The 16,151-nt window shown below is 40.6% G+C and overlaps 1 protein-coding gene and 1 long non-coding RNA gene across 3 annotated transcripts in view; both read right to left on the bottom strand.

The window, feature by feature from the left end:
* LOC133563125 (uncharacterized) overlaps positions 1-16,151 on the bottom strand; it is a 110,739-nt gene that overhangs the window by 22,570 nt on the left and 72,018 nt on the right. The window lies entirely within an intron of this gene.
* n4bp1 (nedd4 binding protein 1) overlaps positions 1-16,151 on the bottom strand; it is a 44,995-nt gene that overhangs the window by 21,951 nt on the left and 6,893 nt on the right. The window contains exons 2-5 of one of the 2 annotated variants that reach the window (XM_061917077.1): positions 9,616-9,843; positions 2,819-2,992; positions 2,210-2,751; positions 524-851 (exon numbers count right to left, since the gene is read on the bottom strand). In XM_061917077.1, coding sequence (XP_061773061.1) covers positions 524-851; positions 2,210-2,751; positions 2,819-2,992; positions 9,616-9,843 — 1,272 coding nt within the window. The remainder of the gene's footprint in view (positions 1-523; positions 852-2,209; positions 2,752-2,818; positions 2,993-9,615; positions 9,844-16,151) is intronic. The other variant, XM_061917078.1, reaches the window with a different exon arrangement.

Genomic DNA, 16,151 nt, shown 5'->3' on the forward strand with positions numbered 1-16,151 from the left:
TATGAGGAGGTTGAATAGGGCGGGGTTTGGGGGTATATTGTTGTGTCCCCAGAAGAGTTAGTGCTGCAAGGGGTTCTGGGTATTTGTTGTTATGTTTATATTGTGTTACGATGCCGTTGTTCTCAAGAAATGTGTTTGTCATTCTTGTTTAGTGTGGGTTCACAGTGTGGCGCATATTTGTAACAGTGTTAAAGTTGTTTATACGGCCACCCTCAGTCAGACCTGTATGGCTTTTGACCAAGTATGCATTGCATTCACTTGTGTATGTGAAAAGCCGTAGATATTATGTGACTGTGCCGGCACAGAAAGGCAGTGCCTTTAAGGTTTCTTGGCGCTCTGTACTTCTCCCTACGTCCGTGTACACAGCGGTGTTTTAAAAAGTCATAAATTGTACTTTTTGAAACAGATACCGATAATTTCTAATTATTACATTTTAAAGCATTTATCGACCTATACTAGAAAACCATGGCTAACCAAACTTGACTGTACTAATTTTTGTAAAGATGGTTCCAAATAATTTTACCTGTTGAGTGCTGGTCTCGCTTCCACTGCACTGCCTCCGATGGCCTAAGCCGTTACTGCTGGCTCCATGCTGGCTGGGTTTAATGTTCTCTTTGGACCTGCCCGGCTCCCGTTCCTTCACTACCGAGGAGGAGGGTAACGTGGAGGAGGCCGAGGGAAGGTCAGTGGGGCGCCCATTGTTCAGTTTAGTGTCTTTTGTTCCCCTTTTCATTCTCTCCTCGCAAATCTTTGTTTCGGCCACGATTTTCTCAAGAATGAGGAAGGTGTCTTCCAGCTGTCCCGTCTTCCTGATGACACGCTCCACAACTTCCTCCTGGTAACCCATGGTTCTAAAAAACATAAATATGAATTCAAACCCTGCAATAGTTTGGTGAAAATCAATTAAACATAAATACAAACCCCATTTCCATATGAGTTGGGAAATTATGTTAGACGTAAATACAAACGGAATACAATGATTTGCAAATCATTTTCAACCCATATTCAGTTGAATATGCTACAAAGACAACATATTTGATGTTCAAACTGATAAACATTTTTTTTTGTGCAAATAATAATTAACTTAAGAATTTGATGCCAGCAACACGTGACAAACAAGTTGGGAAAGGTGGCAATAAATACTGATAAAGTTGAGGAATGCTCATCAAACACTTATTTGGAACAACCCACATGTGTGCAGGCTAATTGGGAACAGGTGGGTGCCATGATTGGGTATAAAAGCAGCTTCCATGACATGCTAAGTAATTCACAAACAAGGATGGGGTGAGGGTCACCACTTTGTCCACAACTGCATGAGCAAATAGTCAAACAGTTTAAGAACAACGTTTCTCAAAGTGAAATTGCAAGAAATTTAGGGATTTCAACATCTATGGCCCATAATACAATCAAAATGTTCAGAGAATCTGGAGAAATCACTCCACGTAAGTGGCATGGCCGGAAACCAACATTGAATGACCGTGACCTTCGATCCTTCAGACGGCACTGTATCAAAAACCGACATCAATCTCTAAAGGATATCACCACATGGGCTAAGGAACACTTCAGAAAACCACTGTCACTCAATACAGTTTGTCGCTACATCTATAAGTGCAAGTTAAAGCTCTACTATGCAAAGCGAAAGCCATTTATTTGGAACAACCCACAGGTGTGCAGGCTAATTGGGAACAGGTGGGTGCCATGATTGGGTATAAAAACAGCTTCCCAAAATATGCTGTCTTTCACAAGAAAGGATGGGCCGAGGTACACCCCATTGTCCACAACTGCGTGAGCAAATAGTCAAACAGTTTAAGAACAATGTTTCTCAAAGTGAAATTGCAAGAAATTTAGGGATTTCAACATCTACGGTCCATAATATAATCAAAATGTTCAGAGAATCTGTAAAAATCACTCCACGTAAGCGACATGGTCAGGAACCAACAGTGAATGACCGTGACCTTCGATCCCTCAGACGGCACTGTATCAAAAACCGACATCAATCTCTAAAGGATATCACCACATGGGCTAAGGAACACTTCAGAAAACCACTGTCACTCAATACAGTTTGTCGCTACATCTATAAGTGCAAGTTAAAGCTCTACTATGCAAAGCGAAAGCCATTTATCAACAACATCCAGAAACAGAAATCTAACAAAAAATCCCAACTCATATGGAAACGGGGTTTGTAAAATAAATAGACTCTGATGCTCACCTAAAGAAATTGACCAAGCACCGCAGGTTGGTTTCCGGGCTGACCGCCTCATTGTCATCTGCGATACCCTCACTCGGGTCCAGCATGACGGCGCCAGCGACAGTGTTTGCTTTAGCCGAAGAAGAGGAGTACAGTGTCGATGAAGCAGACGGTGTTTTGGATCGACTGCTACTACTGCCACCGTGGTATTCCCTGTCCCGGTGTCGCTCCCTGTCCCTCGACCGCTCAGGAGACTCGTCTCTTCGCTCCAGAGAGTACTGTCTCTTTGTGTCCCGAGGTTCGCTCTCAGAAAAGCGCCGCTTGTGCGAAGGCCTGGTGCCATTCAGCAGAACGGCTTCCGGACCCAAACCAGTGCCGCCCCCTGCTGTTGCGGCTGTCGCTAACACCGCTTTCGCCGCACCCTCGCCAAAAGTCTTTGTTCCTCTGTCCTCAAAGCTGGTGTCGAGGATACGGATGGAGAGCTCCGTCACGGGGGTGCTACTCTGTGAGCGGTCTTGGTCGATCTCCGCAATACTCGGGTGAAGGTTCTGGTTCAGATGAGCCTGACAGACACAACACAATCAGTACGTTTGAAGACCAGGATGTCAAAAACCCTATAAAAACACAAACCAGAGAGTGTGTATTTGAGCTGGTAGGACTGTGAACCAATCCTAATAACTCTTCTTTCAGGGCACTGGGCAGCAGAAGAAGCTCCATGGTGTACTTATCATCGCGTTCTTCAACAAAGGACTTGAACGCCCGTTTCACCCCTTGCTCTCGGTCACTGAGTAGACTCCGTTTCTCCTGTAATGAAGGACAAAGAGGCAGACTTTTAGACATTAACGCAAAGCAAAGTTGTCACCTTTCCAAGAAGGTCAAGTTGATTTGATTACATTTTTATTCAGTTCAAGGCCAGGAATAGTGTTTTAAAAGAGGAGCTACGATGATTTTAATCTACAGCACAGGCCAAAAGTTGGGGCACACCTTCTCCTCATTCATTGTGTTTTCTTTATTTTCATGACTATTGTAGATTGCCACTGAAGGCATCACAACCATGAATGAATAAGTTTTTTGTTTTTTTTCCCCAAGGATGTTGCTGTTTGCAGGAGCTTTGTGCTCTTGTGTCATCCTTTTGTGTTTTCCTCTTGTTTTCATGGGTTATTATAAACATATATACATATATATGTATACATATATATATACACAAACATATATACATATATATATATATATACATATATATATACATATATATATGTTGTGACTTGTCCAGGGTGTACACCGCCTCCGCCTGATTGTAGCTGAGATAAACACCAGTGCCCCCCGCGACCCCAAAGGGAAAAAGCGGTAGAAAATGTGTATATTATATATATATACACACACACACACACACACACACACACACACACACACACACACACACACACACACACACACACACACACACACACACACACCGTATTTTTCGGATTATAAATTGCAGTTTTTTTCATAGTCTGGCGGGGGGTGCGACATATACTCCAGAGCGATTTATGTGTGAAATTATTAACACATTACCGTAAAATATTAAATAATATTATTTATCTCATTCGCGGAAGAGACAAAGAAAATGTCAGCAATCGTCACACACACGTCAACCAATAAGAATTCGGAGTGGGAGGGTCATGGCAGAAGTGTATTGTGGGTCATGGAATGCTAACTGCTATATCCTACTGCCGTAACTATTAAAATGGATCATTTTAACGTTGGCGGTAACTTATAAAAATTGAGAAGGGCTGAACAAAAATCGCACCGAAAAGGAAATCCTGTACTGCAGATTACAAACTGGACGTAGTGAAATATGCAGCAGAAAACGACAAGAGGCAGCGGCGTATACCTTTGGAGTTGGCAGAGTTGTTTAGAAGCAACATCGAGGAAGAAGATTTCATGGGATTTATCGATTAGGAGTGACAGATTGTTTGGTAAACGTATAGCATGTCCTCTATGTTATAGTTATTTGAATAAATCTTACCATAATATGTTCTCAGTTGGTTATTTATGCCTCATAAAACGTACACTTATTCAGCCTGTTCAATATTCTTTATTTATTTTAAATTGCCTTTCAAATGTCTATTCTTGGTGTTGAGTTTTATCAGATACATTTCCACACTCTTGGCATTCTCTCAATGAGCTTCAAGCACACCTGTGAAGTGAAAACCATTACAGGTGACTACCTCTTGAAGTTCATCGAGAGAATGCCAAGAGTGTGCAAAGCAGTAATCAGAGCAAATGGTGGTTATTTTGAAGAAACGAAAACATAAAACAAGTTTTCAGTTATTTCACCTTTTTTTGATATGTACAAAACTCCACATATTTTCATTCATAGTTTTGATGCTTTCACTGACAAATCTACAATGTAAATAGTCATGAAAAAAAAGAAAACCCATTGAATGAGAAGGTGTGTCCAAACTTTTGGCCTGTACTGTATATGTTGAAGTCGTCACTGTCATTGTGTATATACTACTCTGTCACTACTCAACTGCCAAAGAACTGTAGATACTTTAATATTTGTTCCTCCTACACTGTATATACTGCTATACTATTTGATCTTGCACTGGTACTGTATTTATACTTGTACTGATACCTCTACCATAACTATTGTAACTTATTGTGCAACTTATTGTCTTGTAATTAATGTACATCAGAGCTATTCAATTTTTTTTTGTATTTTTGGTATTTAGTGCATTACATTCTACAACCAGTGTTTGGATACCATTGTACGCAATATCTGAAGAGCATGGAAAAAAGCATTTCACCGTGGTGTACGCTGCATGTGACAAATAAACTTGAACCTTGTTGTGTATCTGCTGTCCATCACTAATTCTTTAATACACAGTGCCAACCAAACTGCCTTCTCTCTCCACGTCGAAACTCTAGTCTTTAGTTCCTAGCCCGTAACACCCCATTTACTTTACATTGATTTGTAGAACATATAGTTTACACACTGTTGAAAATAAACTTCATAAACATGTAGATTCACCTGTTCACAATATAAGGTACACCTGCACTCTCGCCGATCGATTCAGGCGCTGCATAAAATACGCTGTTCTTAGCAGCGTTTATATCACTGCATTGTTCACGTCGATGTTGTATAACTATAACAACTACTATATTATAGTGGTGTAATGGTACATGTATTTGTATTGAACCGTTTCGGTATGGGGCTTTCGGTTCGGAGGTGTACCGAAAGAGTTTCTACACGGACATATTAGGTAGCGCATCGTAGGTTGTGTAAACAATGCAGAGGGAGGCACTACACACGGCAGGCTAGCAGCGACCGGGCTAGGACAACATGCAAAAGCCAGAGCTGGAAAACCCTCCTGCCTTGTTAAGATTACCCGTTTGGGAACACTTTGGCTGCGCAGTGCGATACAACAATGGAGGACGGAGGTTTACTGAAATTGTTCAGCAGCAGTAGGGTATGCTTCTGCAGACACGTCAAACATGGTAACTCTTTTGATGCGTCACCACCGCATTCAAGCAACTTCTCCTCGGCGAGTCAGGCAGGGCTGAAGCAATAACAAATGTTTTTATAGCAGCAGATTTAACACCATCCGTCCATTTTCTACCGCTTGTCCTGTTCGGGGTGGCAGGGGTTTGCTGTATTGCATTAAAAACTAGATTTTGACCCACTTCTATGGTGGAAGAACATTACGCCCTTATATACGCTTACTGACAAGTTAGCCAGGCTGGGGGGAGGGGGGTGTTGATGAACGTAGACCCCGACTTAAACAAGGAATATGTACTGTACTGTGAAATCTATTAATAAAAGTCTCAATCAATCAATCAAAAAAAGCACTTTATATGTAGAAAGGTTTTGTTAAGAAACCATTCTGAGCCTTATCTTATTTCGTTTTTATTTTACATATGTTGACCACATTAACCTTGGTAATCGACCCTGTGTGTATTTGTTTGTTATGCCATTGTTTACAAATATGGTAAATAAATAACCAAAAAATTTATATTTTGTTGTTTTCTTACTGTGTCAAAAATTAACCGAACCGTGACCTCTAAACCGAGATATGTACCGAACCGAAATTTTTGTGTACCGTCACACCCCTACTATAACACTTAAATTGTTTACTTTTTTAAATAGATTAATATTGGCCTGTGGTTTGCTGGATGGTTAAGAGAACGGTTGATGAAATGTGGTAGCTGTGGTAGGGAGTAAAGCACATTCAATTCAAACTAACCCTTAATGGCGTGCATGACTGAGGGACTTTTGAGTTGTGTTAAAAACTTTAGGGCATGGGTCTCAGACACGCGGCCCGCAAGACGTTATTCTGCGGCCCCCACCTTAATAAGAAAGTTTAATGTTAGTGCGGCCCGCAAGTTTTATATGAATGGTGCTTGACAGCGTTGTGTGCGGAGCCGAAGGAATCGACCAATCACGGGGTGGTATATGACTCTCGAAGGCGGAACATTGACGTCACTTGCGTGATGCAAGCAGAGAAACGTTTTTCCGCTTTTCCACTAGACCCGCCTGCGCTCTTCCTCCCTCGCTTGCTCGCTCGCCCGCATGTTCGCTCTCTCTGTCACTGTGTGTGTCTCTCTCTCGATCCCTCCCCGCCGCCGCTGTAGCAGTCCGGGCTGGGGAGACGAGCGGCACGGTGGCTTCCCAAGCACTCCGCCGAAGGACCAAGCGACAATACGAGGTTGTGGTGCACTGGACCCCAGCGCTGATACTCAGAGAGTTGCTGGGCGAATCGGACGTGTAACACATTAGGCATAGCGTGCTCATAACCACATTCTGGCTGCCAACATGGATACATACAACCGTCACCGGGGCTACCGCGCATGCTCGTCACTGCTGTTATTACCTATGACTGATTTATTTAATTCTCATTTTGTTCATTTATATTTTTATTTTATTTTGTGTTGAAAATAAAAATAAAGACGATTATTTTTTTTTATTTTTTTTAAAGAAATCTTTTCTTGCGGCCCCCAGCCTCACCTAGACTCTGCATTCAGTGGCCCCCAGGTAAAATGAGTTCGAGACCTCTGCTTTAGAGTCATGTTGCTTCCTTTAAAAGAGTTCTCTTTGACTGACCCAATTAGGAACTGGTACCAAAAGATACCGATATTCGGTATCCATCTACATGTCTATATAGCAGGGGTCAGCAACCCTGCATGCGGCTCTTTAGCGCCGCCATAGTGGCTCCCTGGACCTCTTTCAGAGATGTGTAAAAATGGAAAAAGATGAAAAAAATATATATTTTTCGTTTTAATATATTTTCTGTAGGAGAACAAACATGACACAAACTTTCCTAATTGTTAGAAATCCCACTGTGTATGTTATACATGCTTCACTGATGAGAGTATTTGGTAAGCGCCGTTTTGTCCTACTAATTTCAGCGATCCTTGAACTCAGCGTGGTTTTGTTTACGTGTACAAATTTCTCTGATGCTGCCACAGAAAGACGTCTTTTCTGCCACTCCTTTGTCTTTTTTTGTCCACCAAACGTTTTATACTGTGCGTGAATGCACAAACGTGTGCTTTGTTGATGTTATTGACGTGTTTGAGTGCTACTCAGGCATATTTGATCAATCCATGACCAGAAGCTAATCGATTCTAACATGCTATTTAGGCAAGCTGTATGCACATATTGCATCATTATGTCTCATTTGTAGGTATATTTGAGCTCAATTAATTTCCTTTACTTATGTCCTTTGTCTCATGACACATTATCGCTTTTTAATATTGGCTGCATTTCTGGTAGTTGTGTGCGTGCCATGTTGTTCCAGACCACAGCAAACGTTACCCAGCTTGCAAAGATTGTAATAAATCCATTAGAAGACAGTCGGCCGTTTCGTTTAACTTGGACACACACATCTATACCTTTGGCCATTCTGAGTCAGTCATTACCAGAAGTTATCTCATGCTGTCAGAAGCCTCCATTTTACTTTTTTTTTTTCAATGTTGCAAAATTGTGTAGAATAAGAGTTAAAATACAACATTTCTGTCAACGAAGATTTGTGTCAGTATAGTAGGCTAATATACTGTAGCTAATTCAGACCTTAATTATAAGGCTTTTAATTTTTCGCGGCTCCACACAGATTTTTATTTTTGGTCCAATATGGCTCTTTCAGCAATTCGGGTTGCCGACTCCTGCTATATAGCATGTATCTTACTGACATGGTCATTTCTACCTCTACTTCAGGGGTGTCCAAAGTGCGGCCCGCAGCTAATCGTTAACCGGCCCGCCACACATTCTGCAAAAATTGCAAAATTGGTAGTTTGCAAAAATAAAAATAAAAACATTTAAAAAAAGTGGAATGAGGTGAAATCTTATGAGAAAAAGTGGCAATGTTGACACAAAGCTGCCATGCAGGCAGTTTTTTTTGTTCCTTTTGTCTTTATTTTTGTTTTTTTCCATTGCTCCAAAAAAAGGACAAAAAAAATCTATGCTATAATGAATTATTACTTAAAATTATCACTTTCAAATGTTTTATGTGGAAAAATATTGCATATGTTGTGTGGATGCCATATAAAAACTTTAAAGTTTTGACAAAAGAGCAAAAAATAGTTCGAACTTAAAATCGACAGATATATCAGAAGTTGATCTTGAAATTTAAGTGTTAAAAGTAAAAAAAACAACTAAAAAAATGTATCACTTTATGAGTGGGGAACCTTTCGGATCTCAAATATATTTAGTAGGATTTTATTTAACTTCTCATTGTGATTACTCAAAAATATTAAATAATTAAAATCAATGGTGTCCTGCATTATTGATCTTTGAGGGCTTTAATTGCTAAATAAAGGGAATCTCCTGAAGGAATAAATACAGTACTATCTATCTAAATACTGCATATTTCAGTTTTACTATAAAAAACAAAGTTGTCTTTGACAGAAAAGGCATAAAACCTTATTTGTTTTACTTTATATTAACCTCAAGTTGATATAGAGATTTACTCTAACCATTAAATAAAAAAAATAATAATAATTTGACTTATTTTTAACATTTTAGTGACTGTGACCCTCTATGCTCCCCAGGAGCTCTAAGGAATAGAAAAAAAAAAATCCATATGTTTTGTTATGGTTTTAAAATGAAAATGATCCGTGTGCAGCCCTCTTTGGAAAAAGTTTGGACACCCCTGCTCTACTTGGTCACAATTCTGCACACAATCAAGCACAGAGCAGTGATTAAATGATGTGTTAATTTTGACTGGTCAATTTGTACTCTTTCAAGTGCTTTCTAATATGAAAGTTTGTTAACTATCACTATGGAGGAGCGATTGCAATCCAGTTTGCAGTGTGTGTGTTCACCCCTACACTCCAACTCAGATGTTGGAGCTACGGGAAACCCTTAAGCGTCTTGGAGGTATTCACTCCGATACAGCAAAGCCTACACCAAACAATCACCATTTTTTTTAAAAAGATAAACACACCTGGAAAAGTGCAACAAACTGCTGAACTCTGCTCTGCGCCATGACTACAGGCTCAGCGCGGCCCAACAACCGCAGGCGTCCCGGCTCAGTGACCAAAACCTCCGCACTTGTGTCCCGCATGAGTCTGTCTAAAAAGAGGCCCCGGGCTCCAGCAAAGATACAGTGCATGTCCACTGGGTACCGCTCTTCTTTCTTCAGTTCTGGGTCACACAGTCCCCGGACGTACTCCTATGCAACATTAAGAAAAAAACAAAGGAAAGTGGCATCAAATTAATGCAAAGAAGGCACCATAAAGAACAGTGGAGGAGCGAGATTTCTACTCTTCACCAAATACATCTTATTAACCCTTAAGTAATGTTTATATTGTTGTTGCTCAGCCATGGTTTGTGGGTCTGATGGACCCGTTGCATTTTGTGGCTTTTAATGCCTCACAATCAAACCCTTTTAATGTTAAATACTGAACAGATGTTTATTGGGATAAGGTAAACATCTATTTACTTGATTGTGAGACATTAAAAGCCACAAAATGCAACGGGTCCATCATACCCACAACTGCTGGCTGAGTAACAACAGTGTGAATGTTGCAAGGAAAATGTTTCTGCCAGTTTCTGCATCCCGCAGGGATTCTTCTTCTGTGTTTCTGCAACTGCGGTTCCCACACAAGGTTGCAACATTGTCAACACTGTCTGCTCTCATTTTCTCGCACATTTGACCCTCTGATGTTCTGTGTACCTACACTCTGTCCTCCTCATGTCTAGGCCTGCTGTGTGTGTGTGTGTGTGTGTGTGTGTGTTACACAGAACATCAATTTCCACACTATATTAGCCCCTGGTCCAGTGGACCCGGACATCTTATATGTAATAGAAATGTGTAGGGAGGTGGTGTATGGTGTGTTGACATTAAATATGTATTCTGATATATGTTCTTCACAGAAAATGAGCCAAAGTCAGTGAGTCTGTTTGAAAAATTAATTGACTGTATCATGTTTCTTTTAATAAAAAATGAAAACGGGTCCTACAGACCCGAATACCACACAATATGAAGAATATGGAGTATATTTTCCCCTCCTCCCCTCATACAATAATTTATTTTTGGCGGTCCACACTGACAAATTGACGTTTCATTATTTATTTTTTACTGTTTTTTTAACAGATGGGACATTCCTATGTGAATTCGATAACCCCCCCCCCCCATAATCCACTACCTTTCACATGTATTAACTGAACATTTTTCAGTGCATTTGTGGTGAGTGCTACTGACAGTTAACAAATTAATATCTAAACTACTTCCTTTTTCTATTTATATTTCATACGATTGTTTGATCACAATTAAGTCCATAGTGCACCATACCTTAAAAAAAGTAAAAATTACTATCTCTTACTCATTTACATCCTTTGGTTAGTGCCCCCAATGTCCTCCCGTGTCCAGGGAATTATTTCCTATACTTGTAAACATGAAAATAAAAAACAAGACTTCCTAAAGCACTTTATGTCTTGTGTTGTTTCAAGCTAGCTTAGTGATTAACAGTGAAAATGATACTTAACATATTAAAAAATGTAGTGTAGTGGAAACATTTCTGTCCTAGGGTTACCTCTGAACTGAATGCATTGGGAGGGACACGACATTAGAGGTCAAATCACCCTAACCAAGTGCTAGTTCTGTTGTGGGGTGATATTTGAACATTGGACAGTTACATAAATTGTTATGCTACAATCAGGCCATCAGGGAGCGTATAAATAAGAAGGGAAGACCAGGCCTGATGTGCGCTCTTTCTTAATTCCTTCACGAGAGGCACCATCTGTCTCTAATCATATCGATTCAATCCAACTTTGTACCATCTGATTATGAGTAAATAAAACTGTTGTAACAAACTCTCTATTGTTCCTGTTTAAGATTCTGACTTTTCCACCACAGTAGCATGGTTGCCACAATGGAGGAGAGTATATGAACTAAGCTGGCAAACCGCCTCTCAGTCGAGTGACCAAAAATCACTTAAGTATCAGCCAGAAGTGATTGGCTTTCAATGGCATTAAAGGCAGAGGCCGATCCCGTTGCTTTTCCCAAAAAATGGTCCACTGCTGATTGCTGACCGATCAATCGGCACATTCTTAGCCACCACAGATAATAAGTACAATACCAGGGAAGTTGGCACATTGTGTAAATGGTAAATAAAAACAGAACACATCCATCCATCCATCCATCCATTTTCTACCGCTTATTCCCTTTCGGGGTCGCGGGGGGCGCTGGCGCCTATCTCAGCTACAATCGGGCGGAAGGCGGGGTACACCCTGGACAAGTCGCTACCTCATCGCAGGGCCAACACAGATAGACAGACAACATTCACACTCACATTCACACACTAGGGCCAATTTAGTGTTGCCAATCAACCTATCCCCAGGTGCATGTCTTTGGAAGTGGGAGGAAGCCGGAGTACACAACGATTTGCAAATCCTTTTCAACTTATATTCAATTGAATAGACTGCAAAGACAAGATACTTAATGTTCGAACTGAGAAACCTTTTTTTTTGCAAATAATAATCAACTTAGTTTAATGGGAGCAACACATTGCAAACAAGTTGGCACAGGGGCATTTTTACCACTGTGCTACATGGCCTTTCCTTTTAACAACACTCAGTAAACTTTTGGAAACTCAGGAGACCAATTTCTTAAGCTTTTCAGGTGGAATTATTTCACATTCTTGCTTGATGTCCAGTTTAAGTTGTTCAACAGTCCGAGGTCTCTGTTGTGGTATTTTAAACTTCATTTTGAACCACACATTTTCAATGGGAGACAGGTCTGGACCACAGGCAAACCAGTCTAGTACCTGCACTCTTTTTCTACGAAGCCACGCTGTTGTAAAACGTGGCTTGGCATTGTCTTGCTGAAATAATCAGGGGCGTCCATGATAACGTTGCTTGGATGGCAACATATGTTGCTCCAAAACCTGTATGTACCTTTCAGCATCAATGGAGCCTTCACAAATGAGTAAGTTACCCATGCCTTGGGCACTAATACACCCCCAGACCATCAAAGATGCTGGCTTTTCAACTTTCTCAGTCTTTTTTTCCATTTGTGTCAGCTTTTTTGAAACATGTCGCAGGCATCACATCCCAAATGAAGTAATAATTTAAAAAAAAAACAACAAAGTTTACCAGTTTGAACGTTAAGTATCTTGTCATTGCAGTTAATTCAATTGAATACAAGTTGAAAAGGATTTGCAAATCATTTTCTGTTTAGAGATGTCCGATAATGGCTTTTTTGTTGATATCCTACATTTCGGTATTGTCCAACTCTTAATTACCGATTCCGTTATCAACCGACACCGATATATATCCAAAATATATCAACTCAAGTTATGGAAAAAAATTCCAACATGGCACTGCCATATTTATTATTGAAGTCAAAAAGTGTATTATTTTTTTTAACATGCCTCAAAACAGCAGCTTGGAATTAGAGACAAGCTCCTGAGAGAACATGGGGAGGTTGGGGGGTGAGGTTGAGTTGGGGGGAGGGTTGGGGATAGCGGGTGGTGTATATTGTAGCGTCCCGGAAGAGTTAGTGCTGTAAGGGGTTCTGGGTATCTGTCCTGTTGTGTTTATGTTGTGGTACGGTGCGGATGTTCTACCGAAATGAGCTTGTCATTTCTGTTTGGTGTGGGTTCACAGTGTGGCGCATATTTGTAACAGTGTTAAAGTTGTTTATATGGTCTCCCTCAGTGTGACCTGTATGGCTGTTGACCAAGTATACAGTGCATTCACTTGTGTGTGTGAAAAACTGTAGATACGTGATTGGGCCGGCACGCAAAAGCAGTGCCTTTGAGGCACGCCCCCAATATTGTTGTCTGGGTGGAAATCGGGAGAAATTCGGGAGAATGGTTGCCTCTGGAGATTTTACGGGTGGGGCACTGAAATTCGGGAAAATCCGGAGGGTTGGCAAGTATGACTGGGAGACGCAACTGCTTTGTACGTCTCCCTACGTCCGTGCACCACTCCGTACAGTGGCGTTTTAAAAAGTCATACATTTTACTTTTTGAAACAGATACCGATAATTTCCGATATTACATTTTAAAACATTTATCGGCAGTCCGATATTATCGGACATCTCTAGTTCTGTTATTTACGATTCACACAACGTGCCAACGTCACTGGTTTTGGGTTGTGCAGAAGTACTGAATACTGCTGCTGGGGTATGCAAGGGTCAGCTTGAGGGTTTAATTAAATCATTTCCATAGAATTAGATACACACAATGACATTAAGGGTGGATGCAGTTTTCCAGCTGTGCCCTAATCAAGATCAGAATCAGATGAATTGGCCACGTGTGCTTTAACACAAGGAATTTGACCTGGTAGACTGCAGACTCGACACGCCTCGCACACACTCATTCAGGGAATCTCCTGGCGCTGGAAATGTTTGATGAATCAGCAGCTGGTTACTCAGGTACCTTGATGCAGGTTTCTCGTGTCCCATGTCAGTATTGCAAGGGTGGTTGAATTGGTGCGCCCACCAAAGCGCATGTAGTGCTGAGGATTGGAAATGACTCAACCATGACTCAGCAGGACAGAAAGAAAGGTTTCGGTCTACAAGAGACGCTGATGTCACATTATTGGGCGTGTCTGACACAATAAAGGAAGTAAACTAAAATTAGTAATTAATTACTGTCTACTCTAAACCAGCGTTTTTCATCCTTTTTTGAGCCAATGCACATTTTCTGCTTTGAAAAAATCCGGAGGCACACCACCAGCAGAAATCACAAAAAAACCTGTTAGAATAATTGTTTCTAAATGATCACAAAAAACTTTGTATTAAATTGTGTTACTGACAAGAAGACAAAAGGCCGAAATCTACCAAGAAGAATTCTTGTAAAACTCCACTGGGACTACAAAGCGGACAGATGGCAGGATCTGCCCAACTTCCAGAAAAACTCTTTTTGAAAAATTTGACGAACTGTTCGGTAACCGAAGGCAACACTGTTTACGACCCACTTCCAATGAGGAAGCAGCTGTGGGAAGGAGTGGGGAGAAAGTCAAATAAAGAAGGAGGAGTACGATCTTGGGGCAGAGCGTGGTGCAGAACTGTACGGAGAGTACAGTGGCCATGTCTCTCCTCAGATCTGAGTCCAAATTTAATTCTGTCTCTGATTCTTTGCCTTTTGTCTTGTTTAATACATGTCATCACTGTTTGAACCTGACAAAAACGAAACTCAGTTGACAATAAAAAGTCGTTGGATATGACTTTAAACCATAACCAAGCATGCATCACTGTAGATTTTGTCTCAAAGTAGGTGTACTGTCCCCACCTGTTACATCACGCCGTGACTTATTTTGACTTTTTTGCTGTTTTCCTGTGTGCACTGTTTTAGTTCTTGTCTATTTTGGTGGCTTTTTCTCTTTTTTTGATATTTTCCTGTAGCAGTTTTATGTCTTCCTTTGAGCGATATTTCCCGCATCTACTTTGTTTTAGCAATCAAGAATATTTCAGTTGTGTTTATCCTTCTTAGTGGGGACATTGTTGATTGTCATGTCATGTTCGGATGTACCTTGTCTTTGCTCCACAGTAAGTCTTTGCTGTCGTCCAGCATTCTGTTTTTGTTTACTTTGTAGACAGTTCAGTTTTAGTTTCTTTCTGCATAGCCTTCCCTAAGCCTCAATGCTTTTTCTTAGGGGTACTCATCTTCTGTTTATTTATGGTTTAAGCAATATACACCTTTTTACCTTCACGCTGCCTCCCGCTGTTCCAGACATCTACAAAGCAATTAGCTACCGGCTGCCACCTACTGAGATGGAAGAGTAATCCACAGTTACTCTGCCGAGCACTAGACAGAACAGACACTCAACAACAACACATAATTTGCAGACTATAATTACAGTTTTGCAAAAAATATTTTTAACCCAAATAGGTGAATTTAGATAATCTCACGCGGCACAGTGGTTGAAAAAAAATGGTCTAAACTAATACATTTGGCGCCAGTGGATTTGTAACTGCTTGAAAATTTTTTGTCTTAATTCAAAGTAGTGTTGCACAGTATACATAGATAGATAGTACTTTATTGATTCCCTCAGGAGAGTTCCTATACTGGTACCAATAAAGGTACCATGGTACTCATGAATTAAAAAAGGTACTACACTGCCTTTGAAAAATACTGGTACTTTTTGTAATGTGCCTGAGTAGGCACACACACAGACCACTTGCAAGCAGAAAAAGCAAAGGAGAAAGAGGAGGTAGAATGGATGTGTTTTGGCTTTAAAACTAACGATAAAGGTGGAGCTATAAACATTGGAGCCTTCAAGCAGCAGATAGTTTCCTCCCCAGATTAGTGCCTTGGAGGTCCAAAGATAATTCCTGCGACTCAATTCTTGATTTGTGCCATGCACTAGCAAGTGTGTGACTTTGCAAATCATGTCTAACCAACTGAGTTTACTTCAATTAAGCTGTGGGAACATCTCAAGGATGAGCAGTTAAAATAGGAAGCACCTGATCTCACTTTTGACTTCCAAGGCAAGGCCGTGAATACTTATGTACATGTGATGGCTTAATTT

Source organism: Nerophis ophidion, linkage group LG12 (assembly GCF_033978795.1).
Source record: "Nerophis ophidion isolate RoL-2023_Sa linkage group LG12, RoL_Noph_v1.0, whole genome shotgun sequence".
Classification (NCBI taxonomy): domain Eukaryota; kingdom Metazoa; phylum Chordata; class Actinopteri; order Syngnathiformes; family Syngnathidae; genus Nerophis; species Nerophis ophidion.